Source organism: Leptonychotes weddellii, chromosome 8, assembly GCF_054177405.1.
Source record: "Leptonychotes weddellii isolate Sample4059 chromosome 8, ASM5417740v2, whole genome shotgun sequence".
NCBI lineage: Eukaryota > Metazoa > Chordata > Mammalia > Carnivora > Phocidae > Leptonychotes > Leptonychotes weddellii.
This window is the reverse complement of record NC_138376.1, coordinates 99,940,193-99,965,967: the sequence shown is the minus strand read 5'-3', so window position 1 is coordinate 99,965,967 and position 25,775 is coordinate 99,940,193. Positions and strand designations below refer to the sequence as shown.

General features: G+C 37.4%; 1 protein-coding gene and 1 pseudogene across 8 annotated transcripts in view; one reads left to right on the top strand and one right to left on the bottom strand.

Moving 5' to 3' along the window:
• Positions 1–25,775, bottom strand: part of L3MBTL3 (L3MBTL histone methyl-lysine binding protein 3) — a 120,553-nt gene that overhangs the window by 28,669 nt on the left and 66,109 nt on the right. For all 8 annotated transcript variants that reach the window (XM_031031603.2, XM_006736654.3, XM_031031605.2 and 5 more), the window contains 5 exons: positions 22,782–22,867; positions 20,859–20,969; positions 11,779–11,893; positions 10,348–10,450; positions 1,012–1,161 (listed from right to left, as the gene is read on the bottom strand). In XM_031031603.2, the coding sequence (XP_030887463.1) occupies positions 1,012–1,161; positions 10,348–10,450; positions 11,779–11,893; positions 20,859–20,969; positions 22,782–22,867 (565 nt within the window). The remainder of the gene's footprint in view (positions 1–1,011; positions 1,162–10,347; positions 10,451–11,778; positions 11,894–20,858; positions 20,970–22,781; positions 22,868–25,775) is intronic.
• On the top strand, positions 16,368–16,846 carry LOC115942077 (large ribosomal subunit protein uL23 pseudogene; annotated as a pseudogene).

The following is a 25,775-nucleotide window of genomic DNA, read 5'->3' as shown; positions in this document are numbered from 1 at the left end:
AATAAATAAATAAAATATTCCATAAAAGAAACTCCCAAAACCTAAGCACTAAGGAATATCTTTCCACTAATCTGCTCTCTTTTTTAGTGGTATCCTCAGTTAATGTAATGGCACAGACCTATTATTTAAAGATCAAACAAAATCTAGTTCTTTACTTAATAATCCACTGAGCTTAACATTCCAACTCACTCTACAAGTGAAATCAAAACTAAATGACTGAGCTTATATAGTTGACCCTTGAACAACATGGGTTTGAACTAAGCAGGTCCACTTATGCATAGATTTTTTAAAAATAAATATATATATACTACTGTAAGTGTATTTTCTCTTCTTTATGATTTTAATAACATTTTCTTTTCTCTAGCTTACTTCATTGTAAGAATACCATATGTAGTATCTATAACATACAAAATATGTGTTAATCAACTGTTTACGTTATTGGCAAGGCTTTTCAGTAACTATTAGGCCATTAGTAGTTAAGTTTTTGGGGACTTAAAAGTTGTACTTAGATTTTCATTGTGTGGTCAGTGCCCCTAACCCCTATGTCATTCAAGGGTCAAATGCAGTACAATTAACATTTTAATAATTAAAAGAAATAACACATATGCAAGTGCTTGGCATGAGCATGAAAAAGAAATAATGTACATTTCTTCACAAAAATCTGACATCTTTCTCATAAAGGATGGCTCTATATAGACATTGATCAGTTCATTTGGAAATATGAACTGGCATGAAGTAAAATGACTGGAATTTCTAAACTTCTAACACCAAAAAATTTCAACTAAAAGATGAACAAATAAGAAGAAAGCCTGTCTCATTTAGATACACTTTTATAAACTCTCTGCCTAATTTTTTTAAGTCCACTACTGATCTCCATCATCATTTTACATTAAATCAAATGCATTTTCAATAATGTCCAAGAAAAGATAACACAGAACATAAAACATCTGAGATAGAAAACCTCTTTCAACCAGAGTACTTCTAAACAACACTAATATTATCACTTAATACCTGATTTCAGGAGATGAAGAGATTTCATTTGTGTCTGCCCTTTTATTTCTTGGAAATGATGGACTAGCCGGAGGCATCTCACCACTTAAACGGTCTGGGAAAATTCGGTCTTTATTCAAATTGATTTCTGAATAGGGACAGTTGGCAGCACTAAAATATTAAAGAAAAAAGAAAAGAACATTCCCATTAGAACATACCTCTAATTAAAATGACAGGCTATAGAATATAAAATCCCAAAATTTAATTGAATGTTATATATATTTACATATGTGTATATGTATGATTAAACACATAAATATGAAATATTTTATCTCTAAGACATAATTTAAGTATATCTGATAGAAAATGTGTCTTTGCACTAGATAGATGTTTAGATGCAATCTGATGAAATCTTTGGAACTGAGCAATGATCAATGAAGGATCCCCTCTGTATTGTCCAGGGCAGAGCCTATGCATATCTATAGGAACAATCAGCCCCAAGAGAGAAATGCTTAAGACATCATTGGAGGCCTGGTGATGGACAGATGGCACAGATCTGCTTCCTAAAGTGATCCTCCAGACTCAGGGTCTGCACTGGCCATATCATTTCCTTTATAACAGCTGTCCCTCCAAAGGAAGGGGGTTCCCCCATGTTCCTAGCTCCGGGTCCAGCTGTACATCTGATATCCTAGGCAATACATATATCAATCTGTAGTTAATCCTGTTTCTGATATGAAAGGAGCCCAGATGCCAACTTGGATCATAACCCATCCAGCTCATTTCCCTTCTATCGGTGCCCTCTGGACCCCTGGCTGGTCTCTCAGGTTCCATATGGGGATCATTGCTGTTATCCAAGTAAAGGAAATCTAGGTCACTAATTGTTAAATCAATGTTAAGTCAGTATAATCCTCTGCCTAGGCCTCAGCTTTCCAGGCTCCAGAACAACTGGGCAACCTCTGTATCTCAGGCCTCCAATACCTAACGAACCCTCCCAACTACCTGCCCATCTTGCCCCTCTGGTCTTAGGAAGCCTCCTTAAATCTGGAAATTGTTGGCTCTTAGATAAATTATTTTAGTGTCTTGGGCGCCTGGGTGGCTCAGTCGGTTAAGCTGACTTCAGCTCAGGTCATGATCCTGGGGTCCTGGGATCGAGTCCCGTATCAGGCTCCTTGCTCAGCTGGGAGCCTGCTTCTTCCTTTGCCTGCCGCTCCCCCTGCTTGTGCTCTCTCTCTGTCTTTCTCTCTGACAAATAAATAAATAAAATCTTTAAAAAAATTATATTAGTGTCTTACATGTCTTTTCCTCTCTCTAGGTGATAGTGGGAATGTTGATAATCACCCAGGGAAAATTTTTAAACAATGCATGTCTATTCTCCACCAAAAAAAAATCAGATACCTTCTCCTAGGAGGAGGAGGGAAGAGTTTGAAAACTAAGTGATTCTGATAATGGCCTATAAAACTTATCACAGATACGTTACAAGCTAAAACACAATCTTTATTTTATTTAACTACATGCTACTCTACATTATTATCTATGCAAAAGATAAACGTAAATAACATTTGATCATGTGTTGACATAAATGTATATAATACTAACCCAACAATAACAAAAACAATAACCAGTAATATTTATGGAGCACTCACTATATATCAAGCACTTTGCTAAGCACAGTATTTTACTTAATCTTTACAATATCCTATGAGGAAGGCTTTTCATGAGACAAACTAGGCTTAAAATGCTTAGGTGACTTCAATCTTTAATTATTTCATTCATTTGTTCAACAAGTATTTATCGAGTATCTATTAAGTCCTAATTATCTTTCTAGGCACTGGAAACAATGGAAAATAAAAAGGCAAGATCTCTGCTCTCATGGGGCTGATATTCTGGGGGAAGATGGGCATGCACAATTGCACAAACATAAATTAGAGAGCCTCACATAGTGACACATGCCATGGGGTATGGCCTAAAGGAGAACACGGGGCTGTCCCAGGTGGTGAGGAAGGGCCTCCCTGAAGTGGCAGCATCTGGTCAGTGCCCTCAAGGTCAGGAAGAAGCCTGCTCTGTCCACACAGGGCAAGAGCATTCTGGGAAATGGGAAGAAGAGCACAAATGTAGGGAAAGCTCGGCATGTGTGGTGGGGGAAGACCATCGACGGCCGAGTGTGTGAGCAAGGGGAGGGTACACACTAGAGGCCGGCAGGGGAAGTATTATGTGGTGTCTGGTAGGCCATGGTCATGGGTCATGAGCTCAGTTGGTTAGTTTACATCTGATGTGAAGCCACTGGAGGACCTTCAAATAAGGGAATGGTATGGTTTGATGTACAATTTAAAACAATCACCCAGGGTGCTTTGTGGGGGGAAGATCTCAAAGGGACAGAATTGGAGCAAAAGAAGTTATGTAATTGTAAAGACATCATGGTGACTTGGATTTGGGTGGCTGAACGGTCATGGTACCTCTGCGATCCCTCCAAAGGAACCTGTGCATGGATGGGTGATGGGGAATGACATTAAAGAAGGATTTAAGAATGGTCTGTAGGTTTCTGGCTTGAAGACCTGGGTGGTCATAGGGATGCCTTTTCTTTTCTTTCTTTTTTTTTCCCCCCTGAGATGAGAATGATGAGAGAGAAGCAGATCTGGGGACAACATCAGGAATTGTGGACTGTTTATTAAACAATGAAGTAGAGATGTTGCTTGCCCAATGTCACACAGCAACAAAGTAACTCAGTAAGACGAGCGCACTGTTTCATTTATCTTACTGTGAATGGGCATACTATTTTAACTCATTTTTATTCATTCAGCAATGATGTGAAGGGAGAGTTCATCACCAACCACAATGTCTCTTCTGAACAAGAATCCTTCAAGTACCTCATGGAATCCTTTATGGGATATTTGTACTAATTAGTGTTTATGGATATAAGTAACAAAAACCAATTCTAAGTTGAGCAGAAATAAACTTACTAAAGGGCATCAGACAAGTCAGTAGGAAGGCTGAGTAGTCAGGCTTGGTCAGGAAGAAAGGTCCAACCAGCTCTCCTCCCCAGACACAGTCTACACAGGATGGGGGGCTCCTGGGGCTGTGGCCCTTACTCGCTCCCCAAACCCCTCAGCTATGTCCACACCTGCCCAACCCCCAATTCCACAGAGACTGCAAACACCAAGTGTGACCTGCCTTCACATCACTTCTCCTGATGGAAGACCCAGGTGGTAGCATCTGCTTGGCTACATTTCGGTTTTCTGCCCACACAGTAAGTGCCACAGGCCTGAGGAAGGGGGAGAGGCCCTGCTCCCTGTGGTTCCCCTGAGGGACGTGGAGCCCTGCCTTACACCTATCTTGTTTCAGACAAAATATAAATGACCCAGGGCTGCCTCATAATAAACATGTTTAAAACCAAATTCATCATCTTCAATGAACTCCCCTCTTCTGAAGAAAAAAGATAAGAAATACAACCTGCTCCTCCTGCTATTTTTGAATCTTTGTTTCTGACAAAGGAAATATATTAACTAAGCCTCAGATTGTCATCTTTAACTCTGTCATCCTTTCTTCCTCATATTGTGTATTTCTATGACAAATTTACCTCCTTGCATTTTGTGACAGCAAGAAAAAAAAAATCTAAATATAATTCTTTGGTTTTTTTGACAAACAGTATGCTAATCCTATAAATACTGCAACCATCATGTTTCACTCACAGTTAAACACCTGGCTTTACAATTACTGAAGATCTATCTATATATCTACCCTAGGGTTTTATCAGATATGAAGCAAAGAAAATGAGAGTCCTGTTCTTAACCCCACCCACTCCCACACTGGGAAGACCCACAGTATTCTTAAGATGGGCTGCATATCCCCAACTACACAGAGAGTGAACAGTTAGAAGTCTTAGAATATAAGATCTATGAGAACAGTCCCTTCACCTATTTGTTGACTAAGTAAAGGAAGAATAGATCTCTCTAAGATCACTACATACAAAGTTGTACAGCTCACGGAAAGGCAAGACTGCAAAACAAAATAAGACCTACTGTCTAACTATCTGCCTTTTTGGATTGTTAGGGCCAGAGAGGAATTTCAAACTCTCAACTTCAAGCAGGGGAAGCGAGCACAGCCCTCCCAGCATGGATTTACTAATGGGCCAGGCTGATCTATCAAGGGAGTCCCGTCATGAGCAGCTATCAATTTTATGCTGACACCCTCTCGTCCTTTGAATCCTGAGAGAAGTAAAATGGGTTTACATACCTCACATTTTTACACCTGCTATGGGGTAGAGAAGGAAGCCAGCTGGTTCCTGAAGTGGGTAGTGATTTAAAAAAAAAAGGTATGCCACAAAATGCAAATGAAGTGTGCTCAAGTGATGGGCAATCCCTTAGACAGAAGTCAGGAACCTGGTTCTAAGGTGCTCTGCCACCCTATCCACCACTTACTGAAGAGTATGCACAACTTGTGAGACCGTGTCTTCTCACTTGTAAAATGAGGATGAGAGCAATACTAGAGTTTCCACGGCTCAACTGCATTACACATGCTAAGTGCTGTCCTTGCATTATCTCGTTTAACTCCCACAACCCTGGGAAGTTGTTCCTTGTCTAACACTTGTTTTACAGACATAGAAATTGAGGCTTTAAAAAGGGAACTTGCTCAGTGTCACTTTATCAGTTCTTGGCAGAGTCTGATGATGAACTCTGGCTGTCCCCTGTTACACTGTATGGGGGCAAACAGTACCTTGCAATATCAAAGAATGCCCTTAGCCGTAATCTCTGACAATGAAATCCCTCTGAGTACCGTCTTCGAGCAAGATACTGCCGTCATAGAGCTAATATGCATTGAGCCATTACTTAACCTCTTTGCCAGTTTCCTTGTTCTTAAATTTACAAGGTTCATACAGTTTTAAAAGTTACTAACTTTATAACTCACCAGTGCTGATCAAACTTCTGTAGAGAAAGTGGGTTCTCATTAGGCTTATAATCTCTAGTTTCTCATGTACTAAGCTGTGTGTATCATGTATAAATGGGCATACACATGTATCCACATACATGTAACTCTTTACCACGACATAGTTCCTCAGAGAGCACAGGAAGGAATTCATGTAGGGTTACACAGCTATCTACATAAGGATTTTATTAGGGTACACCCTGTTCTACCGGCAAATAATTCCGTATCAGCTTTGCACACAAATATCCCACCGACCCCTCTAAGGAGGCAGTTCTTCCTAGAAAAGATTGGTCCGGCTTATGAGGAAAGGGGAACAGACTGTCTTGTTCATTTCTCCCCACTGCCACCTTTAAAATCCTTGTAACTGTGAATACGTTTATTTAAACAATTAGGTAATATCTTCAGTTTTCCGAGTGATCGCATAATCGTTCTCACACTCCGTCATGACAAAAACCTGAGGCGGCTCTATCAGGCCACTTGCTTTACATGAGAGTCTAGGAGTTACAAATGGAGACTGAAGTGCCATCCAAGCCTGGGATGAATTCTGGTTCTGCCACTGTCTGATCCTTGGGCACGTACTTAACTATTCCAACCCCATGTCCTCACCTGTAAAACAGAGATTAGAACAGCACCTGCGTCACAGAGCTGCTGTGAGGATTAGGTGAGATCACAGATTAAGTCCTACAACAGTGCCTGGAACATAGGAAGTCATCAATAAATCCCACCTGTTGTCATTATTCAAAAAGGAGAAGCAGACTAACACATAACCGCTATTCTGTAAAAGAGCATCCGCAAAGATAAACAACAGCATTAAAAACTCCGTAACATGCCTCATTGGTGGAGACTCTCTGCTTGCCTCAGGGAAAGGGTGCTACCCCATTCATGCCTCTACGAAAAACTGTTTGCACCAGACTGGCCTCCTTAGAGGGAGGGACCCTCTCGTCTGTGCGGCCCATCACCTAACCCTGGACCTGGCCCAAAGCAGGCACTCAGTAAATGTATGTTGGAATGCAGGGATGGATGGGTGTTGAATCAATAGGATGTTTATAGTTTGCAGGTGTCTGTTCAAATTTTTAAAACTTTCCATGGACTTTACAATGACCTTTTAGAGGTTGTTGGAAATACTCCCCATTTTTTTCTTGTTTATTTTCTCCATAATCAAATCTTGGATAGAAAAGATTCACTTCTGAAGGCACTAGAGATGCAGAATATCTACTTTCATATAACTTTAGTTCTCCTTTAATCTCCTCCCCTTCTTTGACCTTGCAGTAGCCGAAACAAATGAATCGACAAAGGGAAACACCACGATACCACCCAGATTAATGCTCCCTTGCTAGAAAGAGAGCATTGAGCCATCTGGCTACTGAATATCCCTAGAGATAAGAATAACATCCACACTCAACTCACTCACTGATTATTTACATTTCAACATCTGAAAACATCACATTCTCAAATTTCATCGCTGAGACACATGTTCTATTTCTAACACCTCTTACATCAAATTCAACTATTATAATTTTTCAGAGACGCTAACAACAACTGCTAGTCAAAACACAGCCTTTTGCTTATGTGTTCATAAAACTGATTATTCTTGCTAAAAGAGCAACTTTCCTTGTTATCTAGGCAAAGAATGCATGTTTTGATTTATGCAGTTTCTCCGCAAATTAATCCAAAGAGAATTTTCTCATTATGTTTTCCTAAACACAGCATTCTCGGCAAGGACAAAAGTAAACGCCATTGAAATGACCCTTTTAGAGAATATCCATGATGCTGCAGCTATTCCACAGTCTACTAATGAAATGGAAAACAGGCTGTGCCTGTTAAGGATTAATACCCTGCCAGACCCAGAGCTCTGAGTGTTGTAAATAGGACAGTCAGGGAGACTCTGGAAAGCCAGCTGAAAGGGCTCAGAAGAAGGGACGACTGCAGCAGCTGACGGTAGCTGCCAACTGTCTGAGCCACACGCACCCTCCTCCTCCCCGAGGCTCGGCCAACCACTAACTCTGCCCCAGACTCACGCACGGAACTGCCAGTTATGCCTTCCATCCGACAGAGCAACAAACTTCCTTATCAATACATGTCTTCCAGCCAGAAGGTCTACTGCTTCCTCTCTCCTTCCAAAAAGATGAGTAATTCTCTACTGGTTCCAATTATACTGAAAGATTTCTTTACCACATTTCTCCGTAAAATCTTCCACGACTCTCTCCACAATTTCCCCCTTCTTTTAGCAAATACAACGCTGCATCTCTGAAGAAATGCTCCAAAGATGATCACTGAAATTTTGTGAAATGGGTGTGGCTCAGCTGAGGAACCCTCAGAGGTCCCTGGCACAGTGGGGAAAAGGTAGTCATAATGAGCGGCAAGCGCCATCAGGCAGGGGACAGGACTGTCACCAAAGACCTCGCCATGACAGGCAAACCTCTATGCTCAGACCAGAAGCACTCCTAAAGAGACGATGGACATTGCTTTAAGGTGGGTTTCCTTTCCAGAAGGCCAAAACAAAAATTTCAACTGCACCCCAACAACCTACCAATATTTATGTGTTTGTTTTTTTTTTTTAAAAAGCTTCTTTATTCTTTTCCTTCATAATTGGAACAAACTGCCTCAGTCCAATGAACATCTTGGGGTTGATACACGTGTCAAAGGTTCAATATTACTGTTTTGTATCTTGTATTTTAATTATGTACAGCTTTATATTTCCATTAGTCCCTGAGTTCTCTGAAGGTTGGGTCTGTGACTAATTCTTGGAGCGGGGCCTTGAGAGGCAGTGAGAGGGGAGAGGTCAAGAGCACAGACCCTTGAGCAAGACTGGGGGCCAATCCCTGTCCCTCCCTCACCAGCAGTCAGTCAGTAAAACCTCTCCAGTGCCACAGTGGCCTCACTGAAAATTGGGAGAAAATAATACTAAAACTAATAAGGTAGTTCAGAAGGTTATCCATAAACGTAAAACAGAGCAATACCTTGTGCAGAGTGAATACATACTCAATAAACGTTAGTTATTATTGAAAAAAAAACTCCTCAAAAATATTCAGTGAATGAAATAATTTATTAATACACAATGGAAATTTAGCATGCTAATGAATTATTTCTGGCACTTAGACTTACATAACGCCTGAAAAATAATCTAGCTGCCTTCACTCAGCAACACCGAACAACTTTTAAGGTGTAGTATTTTAATTCAGTTTAAATTAATCACGTAACTTTGGGTTGGCACTTACACAAACAATGAAAAGGACTTTTTTTTTCTTTTTTCTTTTATTATTACTATTTTTTAAGCAGGCTCCATGCCCAATGTGGGGCTTGAACTCACAACCCTGAGATCGAGAGTCGCATGCTCTCCCGACTGAGAGGGCCAGGCACTCCTGAAAAGGATTTTTAAATGGGTATTTGCAAATGGAATCACCACCCTATGTTTAGACTATTTACTCTGGAACAGACTGAAACCCATAAAAATCTCAGGAGGAGTGTTGCAAAAGGAAGATAAGCAGTATCTGTGGTTGCAGAGATGAAAGAAATAAAGAGAGAGGGAGAGGAAGGAAAGAAGGAAGGAAGGAAGGAGGAAGAAGCATTAATTACACCAATTTTACAGTTCCTATTAACTCTTAGAGGAAAAGGTAGTGCAATCTTCAGATTTTTCAAAAGACCCAGATTCACAGTGTGTACAGACTAGATAAACAAGGGATCATTTTCCTTACTGGGTAACCCAATTAACATGTAGTTAGAACACTTACATTGACAAATGATTATTTTAATTCATCCCTAAACAGGTGATGCTTTTGTTCCTCGAAAATCTCAGTCAAATCATAGGAATTTCTAGGTATTTTGGTAATATTTTTAAATGTCTCCAAAGAGCCCCAAATTGCCTAAACAATACATCAAATTTCAAATGTATAATTTTGGTTTCTTTTTTAAGTTACTTAGGGGTAAATGAAAAATACTGAAAAACCCTGTTTTGGATCAATGCACTCTCAAGTGTGACTATTTATATTTGTGCTTCTTGTGATCTTTGCTGGTATAATCTATGATAATCTCACTTCTCATTATTCAAAATTGTTGAGTCCCCCAATCATAGCGTATTCTACCAAACAAAGACCTTCAACAGGGTCTGCCTTCTTCTCATTATTAACGGTCAACCCAAAGTGACTCTTTCAGAAGGTGAGTATCTGTACACCTGGTCAGGCTGTCAAGAAAAGGCAAATAGCTAGAGTAAATCCATTTTAGACTGTGAATGCATTTTTCTCCCAGGAAGACTTAACTACAGATATACTCTTCGTTTTTATAGGATCACCATGGAAACCACATTTCGTATAGATCAAAATATAAAATTAGCTCACATCTATTAGTACACATGGAAATCATTATCTTACACATACATGGGATGGGCACCCTGTCTTTGACCACATAAGGAATTCCTGTGTGAGTGGCAGCACCACATACCTGTGAGGGCCCAGGTGTCTCACTCTCTTAAAATGGCCAATCCCTTTACATCCTGGGGTTGAGCATCCGCCATGTTCTGAAGCTTCCATTAATTCTAAGGGGCCTATAAGAAAGCAAGGGGAAAAAAATGAGAGAAAGAAAGAAGGGGCATAAAGTTAACCAGAAGGCTGTAAAATAAAAATTTAAAATCTTAAAAGTCTTTATTTTTAAAGGTTTTTCCCTATGCTTTTGTTCACACTATTTATCTTTCTTCAATAGTGAAACGGTAGACTTTGATCTAACCCTCTTTCAATGTCCAATTCCAGAAACATCTAAATGTGAATTAATGAGGAGATTCTTCCAATTTTCATGAAGTACATAATTAGTATGTGAATACTGGTATACTGTGAAAATTTCAGACACCACACCAGAATACAGAGAAACAGTTACAGATCCCATTCATACTACCCCCTCCACATTTCATACACTCCCTCATCCTGACCACTTACATTAATGTGTAATGTGCTAGATGTTGTTCTAAGCATTCCCATGTGTGTATATATACACATATCAAGTTTTTGGTTTCGTTTCATTTTGTCCTATACAAGGGATAGCACAGATGTGCACTATTCTGAAACATTTTTTTCCTTTGGTCTTTAACTTCAGTTCCATCTCAGTGGTAATATTCTTTAATGGCTGTGGCACAGCGTCTGTATTATGAATGCACCAGAATTTAACCAATCTCTGTTTCTAAGGTTTGTTATTTTAAATATACTGTAAGAAACGGCATGCATGTGAATTTTTGTACCTTTATGCAGCCTGTATGTAGCATCCAGAAATGAAGCCACTAGATGGGGGACTGCACGCTAAACTTTTTAAAACCCCTCAGTAATCTATTGTATTTCTTATATTTTGTTTGCTACAATATATATGTTTTCTTTCAAAGTTGAAATTACAGTATGTCAAGTTCTCAGTGCTTACTTTTTTAAAAATTGAATTTAAAGGAAATTTTTACTGAGGTTATTGTAAATCATATGCAGTTTTAAGTAATAATTCATAGGGAGAGCCCTTGCACACTTTGCCCAGTTTCTTGAAATGGTAACATTTTGCAAAACTATAGTATAAAATCACTCCTGATACATTAAATTTTGACAGACTAAGTCTGACAAACTATCTTCCAAAAATTCAGTATCAATTTTAAAAGATGAGGAGTACTTCTAAATAAAAGTAAAAAAATCTATATAAACTTTGCTTTTTCAAACATTACATTTTTTCTTTTATATTTTTGTGACTACCATGTGACTGAAAATGTAGGAAGAGGAAAAGGATTATATAGAGAAGAAATACACAGTGAGAAAGAAGTAGAAAGAAAAGGATAGGAGAAAAGAACACTTTAAGGACCCTACACAAGAACATGGAAACATTTATTTAAGTTATCCTTGTGTCTCTTACTCAAAGGAGGCTGAAGAGGATGCCCGGTTTTTGAACACCAGCCCACAGGGTGAATATCAGGACAATCTGCATCTACCCAGTAATCATAGCAACTATTCCAGCCATCAAAGTGAACCTGGGTAACAAAGAGAAATTAACAGTACAATTCAGGTCACAAAAAATCCTACAATAGAAGTTCTACCCACCATAGCCATTTTCATTCTCTTCTAAATTATACAGTAGGTTTAATACCAAATATATTTTTTCAATTATTTAAATTATTTCATTTACACTATGAGGAAAACAGGCACTTTTGACCTATCTTTAAATTATCTGTCCATCAAGAAATGTCTTGCCAAAGGCATTTTTCCAGCAGTACTTCTACAGAGATACTATTATGTATATCTTCCAACACTAGAACAACTTGAATACATAACATCTTCATATAAGCAACACCAAACACCCAGTAAGTATTACTTAAGTAATGAATAAATCAGGGCAGGGAGTGAGGATGGGAGGGGGGGAATGGAGAGCCAGAAGGGTCTTCCATATAAAAGTCAACTCTCCCAGAGTTATGCTAATAAGGCTTTTTAAACAAATTCAACATCCTATTAGAAATACACCCAGTTTACAAAATATCTCTCCATCCAACGCATTTCTAAATATCATTTTTTCCTCATAAATAATTACAATATCTCTCAAAGAGGTTTTAAAGAGTGGTCAGTGCCATTGTTATTGGCCACCACGTGAAAGAGCAATTGGTCCCCCAGGCAGGGTCACTAAGGATCAGCTAGGTAGCTTTTAAGTATTACATATATTTTATCTTCTAGGGTGAAAGGATTTACCAAAAGGCTATATGTATTTTACTTTTACATCAAGTCTGCCAGCTAGATTTCCTTAAGTCTGTGAATCCCTTACTCCTAACAAGACAACAGATGCCAGATGGGTAAAAAATGCAAACATTAAAAGCTGAACAATAAAAGTTCTAGAACAATGTACGAGTGAATGTATTTATAATCTTAGAGTAGGATAACCTTTGTAAGTAAGACACCAAACTCAAAAGCCGTAAAAAAAAAAAAAAGATTGTTCAGTTTGACTACATGAGCATTTAAAACTTGAGAGTGGCAAATATTCTGTAATGAGTGGCAAATACCACAAAAAAGATGGAAGACCCATGAGAAACCTGAAAAACACATTTATGACATATGTAACAATGTACTCTGTTCCTTAATTTATACAGATATCAGACATCAACATAATAAGATTAAAAGCCCAATAGAAAGATGAAAAATATAAATTGCTCATAAATAAGAAACTAACTATAAATAGTTGGTAAACATAAAAAGATTATCAATTTCACTTATAACCAAAAAACTACAAATTAAAACCACAAGATGCAATTCTTTCAACGTGTCAAAAATGTTTCATTTTGGTGATTCTTAGAGCTGGTGAGTATGAGAATAAAAAGCTTTCTCATGGACTACTGACAGGAGTATTAATTAGCAAATACTTCTGGAGTGTTATCTGCAGTAACAGTCACTTAAAATATATCATCTTTGACTTGATAATCTCAATAACTCAACTCATTGTTTATAGTAGAAAACAACCTTGGTATCCACCGTTAGGAGACTGGCTAACTAAATTATGGTACATCTATCTGTATGACAGAATAGTACAGAGTTGTTAAAGTACATGTATACGAGTTCAAAACAATGAATCCACTTTCCCAAGCTGAGAAATCAATTAATCCTAGAATCAAAGCCCACAGAATTCCACACCTGGAAGAAATCATAGGTATTATCTTAAAGAAGAGAAGAGATCACACAGCTAGTCAGGAGGAGTAACCAAGCCTAAAATTCAAGGATCCAAATAAAATTATTCATTTCATTCATATACACTGAATATAAAAGTAACAGAGAAAATTACTTAAAGTAACCCTTTCCTTTCCTCTCATCAAAAACAATGCTCAACTAACAGTGAGATGACATTCATGATACTTTCCTAAAAATATCAATTTATGCTATCAATGCTACCAAAAAATGAGCAGACATAACTTAGTGTTACAGAAAGTTTAAAGTGTCTTAATTCTCAACTAATCAAGTGATTACTCTATTTTACTAGAAACATGAAAATTTCCTGGATTCTGATCTTGCTATTCCTAAATCCCATTTCTTTTACACTGGAATCAATGTTCACACATGATTCATGTCTGATTTGTTGTAGATAAACCACTACCTTTTAAAAAATTCAGGTATCTTTCTAGAGCAAACATACTCAATCCTAACAAATAAATGGTTCTCCACCCTGGATACACACCAGAATTTTCTCTGTGATGAAAAGGAGAAAGAAATAAAAGGGGGGAAAAAAAAGGCTGAGCCTTCCTAGGAGATTGTTAATCCATAGGTTTGGTTTTGTGCATACATACGTTGTTTACTCAACTTCTAAGTAACTGTGGTGTGCTCTCAGAATTGAGACCCATGGACATTAACTGGTACATTATTGTACATCAATATAGTCTCTGAAAATCTTGCTATCATCATAAATAAAAGGGTTCTTTTTAAAGTTTCCTTACATATGCCTTTAAGAATGTTTATGGTAGATCTAGCATATCTGGTGACCACAATGTTTCATAGTTTTCCGTGAAACTGAAATCTTGGTTTGGCAATGAGAAGTTATCTATCTAAGATTTATGTACTTTAGATACCATAGATAAATCTAATACCTCCTATAAACTAGGTTGGTGGACAATCTGGAGAATTTCGGTAGTTTAAGGGTTCAATTTCGGAGATAAAATTTAGTTTAAATATTATGAACAGAGGTAACAATAAAATTCTCTCTGATAAGTACCAACTACACTTAAAAATGCTATCTGAAATTATATAAAAATCAATATATGCAAAAATTAATACTAACCCTACCAGATGAAATAGTTTTATTAAAGTTTGTATAGTTTTACTTCATCTTTTGTACTTCTACTACTTCAGTCGCTGACATATTGAGAGGTTTTAAACAAACAAAAAACCAGACACTTTAATAATGTTAAGTTTTACTCTTGCTGGGGACTATTCTGAAAAGAAATCAAATGTCTAACAAAGAACAAGAAAGGAAGATACATAAACATACAAAATGAAATATTTAAAAATTTTACAAACCCAAGAGACATACCAAATATTTATAATACAAATGTTCCACTATAAATACAAGTATATATGAAAGCAACCCAGCAATAATGCTGAATTTAATAAAAAATCTGAAGAAAATGAGATGAGGGGTGCCTGGGAAGCTCAGTCAGTTAAGTGTCCGACTCTAGATTTTGGCTCAGGTCATGACCTCAAGGTTGTGAGATCGAGCCCCAAGTTGGGCTCTACGCTGGGCATGGAGCCTGCTTAAGATTCTCTCTCTCCCTTTCCCTCTTCCCCCCATCCCTGCTCTCTTTCTCTCTCTCTCAAAAAAAAAAAAAAAAAGGAAGGAAGGAAGGAAGAAAGAAAGGAAGGAAGAAAATAAGACGATTATGGATCAAAGTACAGTGAGGAAGACTTAACTCACACATATTTAAAATTACAGTTTAGGAAACTGGATACATTTTTATCTTGAAGCATTTTTTGGAAACTTCATAAAACCTTAATACCTGTTATTGACAACTTATCAAGAATAAGACAGATAATATTTTAGAAAGCACACTATTTCTTAAAAAGAGAAAGGTTTGGTCAGATTTTCTTTTCTCGTGAAAGGCAACTCAGTAAAGCACATTATAGACCCAACTGCTTATCTTCACCCTCTTCTGAAATTAAAGTTATATCTGCAAAGGTATAAAGCCAGGAGGACAAATGGAGAAGAGAAGTGGCTGACAGGTGAGAAGTGATAGCGATGTGTGCGGAAGGCAAATGCAGGAGGAGTGCTGACCTACAGGATAGAGTGGGTGGGCTGCAGCCCAGGTGCCTGAGAAGAACAGGACCAGAGCAAATGGATGTACTGGGCAAAACCCAAGAAGGACTCAATCTGGTGGCAGCAGGTAAGAGAACTCCCTTAGTCTGCTCCCCACTCCACCACTCCACCCACCAAGGTAACTGCCCCTTCAACAACCCTGCCAGAGAGTAGAGGTTTACCTTGTAGAGAAATAAAATCACTAAGGCTCTGAATTCTGGAACAAACCTGCCATGGCAATGGGTGGGACAGAAAATACAGGAACTAAGCAAGAGCCGCATATTCCAACCCAGTCCCCTCTGTCTCATACAGCGGCTGCCAGGGAAGAGACTGGCGGAAACGGAAAGCCTCCAGAGAAGGACTCAGATGCCAAAAATGGGTATCTCCCTATGAAAAAGCTGGCTCTTCGCTTTCTTATCAAATGGTGAAGTCCACTCGTCTCTAAGTCCCACCCATGAAAACAGCTAACTTTTTGAGTGCCTTTTTCTTGAAGGAGACAGCCAGTCAAGGACCTGACGTTTGCGGTGAGGCTCCAATAAAGCAGAGCAGAGACTAATAAAGAAATTAAGAAGACATAAGCAGGGAACAGAAGAAAAACGATCACCAGTATCCTCAGATAAGAAACAACATTGCTTCAAGTAATAAAAAGATGATGCCATTTAAAAGGGGGGGAGCCTTTTACGAAGATGGCGCCAAAGGCTAAGAAGGAAGCCCCTGCCCCTCCCAAAGCCGAAGCCAAAGCAAAGGCTTTGAAGGCCAAGAAGGCGGTGTTGAAAGGCATCCACAGTCACAGAAAAAAGGAGATCCACACGTCACCTACATTCCGACAACCGAAGACACTGCATCTGCGGAGGCAGCCCAAATATCCTCGAAAGAGCGCCCCCAGGAGAAACAAGCTTGATCACTATGCCATCATCAAGTTCCCCTGACTACTGAGTCAGCCATGAAGAAAATAGAAGACAACAACACACTTGTGTTCCTTGTGGATGTCAAGGCCAATAAGCACCAGAACAAACAGGCTGTGAAGAAGCTCTATGACATTGACATGGCCAAGGTCAACACCTGATCAGGCCTGATGGAGAGAAGAAGGCATATGTTCGACTTGCTCCTGACTATGATGCTTTGGATGTTGCCAACAAAATTGGAATCACCTAAACTGAGTCCAGCTGGCTAAATCTAAATTTTTTCACCAAAAATAAATAAATAAATAAAATAAAAAAATAAAAGGGGGGGAGACTAGAAAATAAGAAAAAAACTGCTGAAAATTAAAAAAAAAATCAGAGTTGTAGTTAAAAATGCAACATAAGTTTTGGAAAATAGAGTAGTTATCTCTAAGCAAGTAGAATAAAAAATCAGAGAAGCAAAACAAGAAAGAAAGTATAAGAAAATCAAGGGGTCAATTCAAGAGGTTTAACACCAGAGTAGCAGGAAGAGAAGAGAAGAGATACGATGACAAAAGGAAGTCAACAAACAAGTAAGACAAGAAACATTTCCAAAAACTGAAGGACATGAAGCTCCACAGTAAAAAGCCTGAGTACTCTGCATGATAAATGGAAAAAAACTCACATCAAGACATGAATTCACAAAACACGTGAGGATCAGGGATAGAGAGATGGTCCGGATGTGAGAAGATGGTGGAACAATGCTTTTAATTTCTGAGGGGAAATGGTTCTCTACCCAGCATTCCACACCTAGTCACAGTATGAATCAAATGTAAGACCAGTAATACTGACATTCAAGGAGTCAAAAAAAGATGCTTTTCATCAACCCTTTCTTAGAAAGTTATATAAAAAGATGTGTTTCAGCAAGATAAGAGAATACTTAAAAAAAAAAAAAAGTATGTGATTTTAAAAAATGAAATACAACATAGTCTGTCAGCAAAGAGCAATTTCAGGATGAAAGCTCTGGATAAGGCTTGGAGCAGAACCACCCAGATCACCGTAGGTGACTGCTAAGTTGTAGGAAAAAGGGTTCAAGGAAAAAAAGATACAGATAGCAGGTTTAAAAAAATACACTTGGGCTTTTGACAGAAAGACATGGCAGATTTATTGGAGCACTTGTAGACTTATGATACTATGAGCACAGAAAATAAAAAAAATCAGAACACAAGAAATTACTGACTCCAGGAAAAACAAAATGTCATAAGAAAAAAACTACTCTTGCTCAGCAGTGAACAAGATTTACTTACTCATAATAACATGAACACAGAAGACGGGGAAAATTTCTTTTGAAATGTGAAAGAGCTACTGAAAGGGTAAAGGGTAGGGATGGATATGGTTTAAGAGTTTAATCCTAAATGACCCTAACAGGAAGGAAATAAACCAGACCTAAAATTGATGGAGTGACAAACAGCTGAATACAGATATTACTCCTGAAAATGAGGGATAAAATGTCAGAAGCAGCAGCTAAGGAAAGTTGCAAGTTCGTGCGTATGGGGAACGAAATGTGAGTGTGGGAACGGATGGGGAAGGACTGTATTACGTTCTCACTGTCCCCAAAACATAGATGAGAGTAAAAACATTCTGCTTGTTTTCCTTCAGCATGTGATGAAATATATGAACGTTTTAAAATTTTTAACAGTAATAACTCAAGGTCTGATATAGATCATGGCCCTTAAAGGCTGATCTTGTTTCCTGAAGAGTTGATTTTTTTCCCTGAAAAAGTTAAAATATTAAAATATTAAGCTACGCTAACGACTTAGTCTCTATATGCTTTTTCTCCTCCTTCCTGAAAAAGAAAGATAAGCATTCTTGCGACATCATCTCCCATATTATTAGAAAAACTCCTACTAATGAAAGCTTTTTGTAATTCTCAGAAGGCTCTGATGAATTCTGAAACTGAGTCATTGTTATCTGTTCATTGAGCTTCTGAGGACTTCATAAACACACAGGTAACTTGTTTAGTGGTTCACCTTTCGCTATGAAATTTACATCACCAATTGTGAAAAGATAACTGTCAACTACACACCTCATAGCCAGATCTTTTTTGGGTGTCAAACAACCAGATGTTGTATTGGAAAGTGAATTCACCCAGAAGCAAAAAGAGATCCTTGGATTGTAGTCCAAACTTTTCCTATTAGTTAAGTGAACTACCCACTTTAGAGTATTTGACTTCTCTGGGCCAAAATTTTCTCACATGTAAAATCAGAGTTAATCTAAAATTTTTTTTTTTTAAAGATTTTATTTATTTATTTGAGAGAGCGAGAATGAGAGAGAGAGAGAGAGAGCACATGAGAGGGGGAAGGTCAGAGGAAGAAGCAGACTCCCTGCTGAGCAGGGAGCCTGACGTGGGACGTGGGACGTGGGACTCGATCCCGGGACTCCAGGATCATGACCTGAGCTGAAGGCAGTTGCTTAACCAACTGAGCCACCCAGGCACCCTGAAATTTTTTTATTATGAAAGTAATTACTATGTATTCCTGAAACCAGATCATTAAAAAGAAAACCTAACCATTTATAATTCATTTATAATTATAAAAAATCATTTATAATCACTCATAATCTTAGCCCCCCAAGAGAAGCACTGTCATTATTTTGGTCAGTTTCTTTCCATAATATGCTTTTAAAAAACAATACCAGACATCATACAGAATAGTAAATCTGAGTTTTTTTCACTTGCCAATATTAAATACTTAACATCCTATAGATAGATAGTAATTTATTTTACCTATATCCTACTGTGGTTGTTCCCAATCTTAAATACTATAAACGGCACTGCTCTATTTTCCTTGTAGTCTTTATCTTTGCATATTCTCTTTGGTTAATTCCGTTAACATAAATTCCTAGGACTGAAATTCTCGAATTAAAGGGTTAGCAGCATTCAAGACTTTGATGCTTTCGCCAAACTGCTTTTTAGAAAGGCCGAGAGCCTTTATATTCCTACCAGCTATGTAAGAGAATAAACTTTTCATGCACCCAAACCAAAACACATTTTTTTTTTTCAATTCTGACCAATTTGATTTTTAAAAGTAATATTTTGTTTAGTTCTATACTTCTCTGATCACTAGCCTAGATTACTTAAAAAATATTTCTGGTCCTAAAATACTCTGATTGCCTTATGATTTACATTATCACACCAAAGACAATAAGAAAAGGCACTTGAAAAAGGTTAACAGGCTATTATTTATAAATTTCTAAAATATTGCATGATTATATAATCTTAAAAACAGTAAATAAACAGTAATATTTCTATTTTATACAAATAACCACATTATACATGTTTTTCAGGTTATTTTGTAACTTTTTATGTATGATCTCATTAGAGATAGCTGAATATGTGATTTATTTATTTTTTTAAAAAGAGCATAAATTTAGACTCCTAGAGCTTATTAGGATTGCGGTTTAGTTCTGCCACTGCCCAGAATTAGTAAGTTAATTCATTAACTCTTTATGCACCTCAGCTTCAGATAAAATAGTGGTAGTAACAGAAATCTCTTGCACTGTTATCACCACGAACGTCAAATAATGGAAGAACACTGTTACCCTGTAAAAACACCATGAAAATCTAACTTCTTGTTGTTTCCATAACTGTTACTATTCTGAAGAGAAATTCCAAACAGTCCTGTGAAGTAGTATCTTGCTCTGGTTTGAGACTGAAGTTAACACCGAAGCCAGAAACAGAAGAACTTCTAGCTCCTCGCCTGAAACTGAGGCTACACTTCACGTTATCAGCCTAGGACAGAACAAACTGAATCCACCTTCCTAACCGTTCGCTGACCGTGCAAAAGGTATAATCTGATCTTTATAAGATTATTTCTCTTTACTCATCCTATATTAAAAGGAGTACGTCTGTACTTTTCTTCTGAAAAGTCTACATCTGACACACCCCATCAAAAAACATCAACCTTCAAGTTTTCAAAAAAAGAGCATACTATTGGAGAAGGAGGTGTCATATTCAGAAGAAATCACTCTATTATTTATGACGGACTTTTAATATTTTGAGTGTGTGCTAGAAGAAAAAAGTAGATACAACATATTAAATGTCAGTCATAAATAAAGAGAACTTGCATCAATTAAAGGAAAACCTGGATAAATATTGACAAAGATGCACAGCCGCTTTATTTGCATATTCCTATAGTCTTACTAATTATAGGGCGTCACAAATTAAATATCTGCTAAGTTTCCATCCAAGATCTCTCGTAAAAAAGATAAAACAAAACCCCAACAGAGAACACTCACTTTTATTCGGTGATCATCCGTGTCTGCAACTGTTGCTACTCTAATAAACACAGGATTTCTTTTGTCTATGACTTCAAGCTTCATTTTTTTCTGGAATCCATGTGGAGGTTTCTGCCATACAGAAAATTTTACATGGTAAGATTCACAGGAAGAGAAGGTGGGCTCTGTGTCACAGCGACAGAATAAGATGAGCTATTTACAGAATCAACCTTCAAACTCGCAAGTTCCTCCAACAGCTTTGGACCTTACCCTCCCTATCAAAAAACACAATCCCAAATCACATGGCCAAACCCCGAGGCAATAGAAACAGCCAGAGCACCCAGCCACAGGAGCAGACAGAAAGCAAAAGATCTTAAGATAAAATGCAAAATGTTGCAGTTATTTGATTAGCCATAAGGGAGGCAAGACCTTTTTCTCATTAGTTAGAAGGAGGTGTCTTGGCAAAAACCAACAAGCATTAAAATAATTTATACAAAGAGGGGAAAGAACTTGAAAGTGGCAGAGAAGTGACACAGAGATTAGAAATGATCATGAGACCAAAAAGCAGATGTCTTTAAAAAAAAGAAAACTAGCCATCAAAACATGCAAGACCCCTTGTAAGAATCCCTCTTGTAAGAACAGGAATGAGTACGGAAGATCTTTGCTCCTATACTTTCTACCTATGCCTCAGTGCTCAGCAGAAACCTAGAAACCCCCCAAAAAGTGACAAGCTGTAGAAGACAAGGTGATTGTTATGTTAGGCAAATTGCTTAACTTCTCTGAACTTCACACCCCTGTTCTTTAAATTGGGTAGAACAGAACTGTGGCTCTGAAAATTAAGTGTGAAAATTATGTGAAGGATAAAAAACAATCAATGCAAGGCATCTGGAGACCAAACTAGAGAAATTATAGTTTTCTTTTCTGGTATCAACGTGACAGGAGACATGCAGACTGATCGTGATGTGATTTTATCCAGTTCAAAGCAAAGTACAATGCAGTTCTTCTTTGTAATAGCTTGAGTTAAAGTTAGAGAGTCAGGTAAAAATTCTTAAGTAGGGCATGACTCTATTCATTTTTAGATCCTAAATTTACTATCAGATACGTCCTTTAAATGGCTTTTCTTCATGTAATATACTTTTTTCTCTCAAAAATTTTTGATGTTCTTTTCTGTATGTGGGCCCATACGTCTAATTAATTCTATCATTAAAAACTCTAGCAATTTGTATATGAGAAAATCATTTAAAGAAAAGTGATGTCTATGATAGACTAATTAGGCTACTACATTAAAAATATTTTTAAAATATTTAATATATTTTTCTTTAAATTTACAGAAAAATAGAAATTATAAAGGAAGTTGTTAGAGATGAAAAAAATTTAAAATACATTTCATTACTTTAGAGATAAAATTTAAAATACATTTCATTGCTTATTCTTCCCTTGCAAAGAAATGAGGTTTACTTTGAATCTTACCAAGTTTTATGTAAGATGCAATGACTTCGGTTAGAAAGATACTATAAAAAAAGCAGGTGACCTTGTATTTTGATAATTAAACATGCTGATTTATAGCAATAAAATGAAAAACAGCATCTCAGCTTGCCATAAACAAATCTAAAGGAACCATTAAATACAATTTTCATTAGAAAATATCCTGTCTTGTTTTGGTTTTTCAGAATATCTAGCTGGAAAAACAGAAGTCTGCCATAAGAAAACAACTCATTCCGCACCAATTCAAGCAGAATTATTTTCCAAGGAGACAAGTCCAAAATGAAGTATCTTCTGGATGCAAACAATACAAAGTCAAAAACATCTTCTGTGGTCTTCTGTTTCCCTCCCCCCCCGTCCTATTCTGGTTCACTTGTAGTTCTCTTTCTGTTCTTGAATTTCAATGAATGAACACTACTGTCAACACAAATTAATCAAATAGTGTAAAACAGATTAACTCACCACTTTGAAAGCTCTTGCAGGAGCAGGTAAAGAATTGGTTTCTTCTAAGTATTTATCCCAAGAAAAATGTTTCACATTTGGATAACCTAAGAAAGAAAAAAGTAAATCCTGTCAGGTTTAACCAAAATGACAGTGAGAACCACAAACTGACCTGTAAAATTATGATATATTATTATATAACCTAGGAAATTATGTTCATATTCCACATAATAGCTTTAAACTAAATAACACACTCAGAACTAACTGTAATAATTACATTACTTTCATCTTGATCAAGACTCCTCTATTACCTTTTATTTTTTTTAATTTTTTTAAATTTTATTTTATTATGTAAGTCACAAACCTCTATTACCTTTTAAATGAAAATTTAACATATATGTATATGTGTAATTTATATTCTCAGGTAAGTCCTATATACAGATACACATAAGCCAAAAGTACCCTTTAATGTCCAATTCTAATTCTACTAATCAGGAAAATCTCATGTACATACAGACAATGCACAGATGTTTGTTAATGTAAAAATGTAAAAACAATTTTAATAACCATAATATAGAAAATGTGCAAATATAAATATATATATAGTATATATGGACTAGTACATATGGACTAGAAAGCATTTATTAAAAAGAATGAGGCAGATTTACATATATTAATATGTGACATATTCCAGATATACCATCATATTGTTAGGTCAAACAAGCAAAATCAAGTCATAGTATTTTTTTTTTAAGATTTTATTTATTTTATTTTTAGAGGGAGAGCATGAACGGGGAGAGAGGCAGTGGGGAGGGAGAGAGAAAGGGAGAGAACCTCAAGCAGATTCCATGCTGAGCTCAGAGCCTGAGGGGGTGCTCAATCTCAGGACCCTGAGATTATGACCTGAGCTGAAGCCAAGAATCAGATGCTCAACCGACTGAGCCACCCAAGTGCCCCAAGTCATGAAGAGTATTAATAAAATATGTGGAAATAACTATCCCTCCTTCCTCCTGCCTCCTTTTGTTTCCCCCAGAGCTCAAAATACATGAGGCAGGCATGAGCAGGAATTAACAGTGGCTCAGTGGGGTGGGAAACTGGCTACATTAAGACGAAAAAATAGGTAAATAAACTGAGATAAAGGAAGGCAGGTTTCTTACTGACTGAAAAAAGAGGTATAAATAGAGAAAGTAGGAAACTAGAATAAACTTAGGGGTCTTGGATATGAATTGGAACTAATGATATAAATTCATTGTTTTCAGTATCTAAATATAGAAATATACATAAATATAATTTTTTTATATTTTACATGAATATATTTCCTAACTATATCCTCTGAGGGGACAGAAGTAGCATCATCCCAGTAGCAATGAGCATATCTACTGTTTAGATGTTAGTTTGAATCAAGGAAAGTACAAGATAAACCTAGCTGTGCCAGAGTAGGAGGTTCTCCAAGAATGATTAGAACATGTCGAAGGACATAGTAACCACCTTAAAGGGATTCCCACTGGCCAAATCTGAGAAAATCTGGACATGAAAGTAAATAATGCTGGTTACAGATTATAACTCATTGATAAAAACAGTAATGTATGAGTCCATGCAGAGATAAATAAATTAACTGAATGAATACATGGGAAGATGAGAAAGCTATTCTTTGCAGAAGAATTTCAACTAATTATGTACAAGGAATAAAAAAATTAGCATTTAGCAGCTGTCAGAATAACTCTTACTAGAAATATCAACAGATGTTAAAACTAGTGAGTGATGCAGGGATGAAGTACAGGATATTTACACAATCTCAAAGTATCTCTCCACAAAATACTGACTAATTACAGAGAGAAAAAAACTATGTTAGTGAAGAAGCCTGGCAAACACCATCTTTTTTTTTTTAAGATTTTAAAAATTTATTTATTTTAGAGAGGGAGAGCTCACATGCATGGACAAGCAGAGGGAGGGTCAGAAGGAGAGGGAGAGAGAATCCTCAAGTAGACTCTAAGCCAAGCATGGAGCCCAACGCAGGGCTCAATCCCAGGACCCTGAAATCGTGACCTGAGCCGAATCAAGAGTCAGACGCTTAACTGACTGAGCCACCCAGACGCCCCTGGCAAACACATCTTGATCAATTAATGGTAAAAGATCAGTAGTGAGACAAACTGACATCATGTGCAATCTGACAGGATGCAGTGAGAACACAGCACCGTTTCTGTGATGTTCCTGCCAAAATATATAACTCAGATCCAATCATGAGGAAATGCCAAGCGTATCCAAATTAAGTAGCATCCTACAAAATGACTAATCTGTGGGGTGCCTGGATGGCTCAGTCGGTTAAGTGTCTGACTTCGGCTCAGGTCATCACCTCAGGGTCCTGCAATGGAGCCCTACATTGGGCCCCACGCTCTGTGCGGAGTCTGCCTGTCCCTCTGCCCCTCCCCTGGCTCATGCACTCTCTCTCTCTCAAATAATTAAATCTTTAAAACAAAACAAAACAACAAAATGACTAATCTGTAATCCTCAAACATACTAAGGTCATGAAAGCCAAGGAAAGCCTAACTGAAGGAGAGCAGAGGGATGTAACAACCGAGTGCAATGTCTGAACCTTTTCGTACAAATGACATCATTGATATAACTGACGAACTTGAATCGGTCTCTGGGTCAAGGGTATTCTTGCAGCTTTTCCGTACCTTTGAAGTTATTTCAAAATAAAAGTTTAAGAGCAAGTATGCAAACATATTTCTATGACTACAAACATTTAACAACATATTTTTAAGGACCATATCTTGCACAATTTAAGTAATATTAAAGCTGACTGCACACACATGGAAGTTTGTGTATACAAAGAGGCAGAAAGATTTTTCTGGACAGATACAAGGATAAACTCTTAAACTACGGGAGAGAACAGCCATTACCTCTATTTTCATTCTCAAGTTTTCAGAACAAGCATGTATTAATGTGCAACTGGATAATCCAAAATAAAATCATTTTAAAAGTCACAAAGACTGGGCGCCTGGGTGGCTCAGT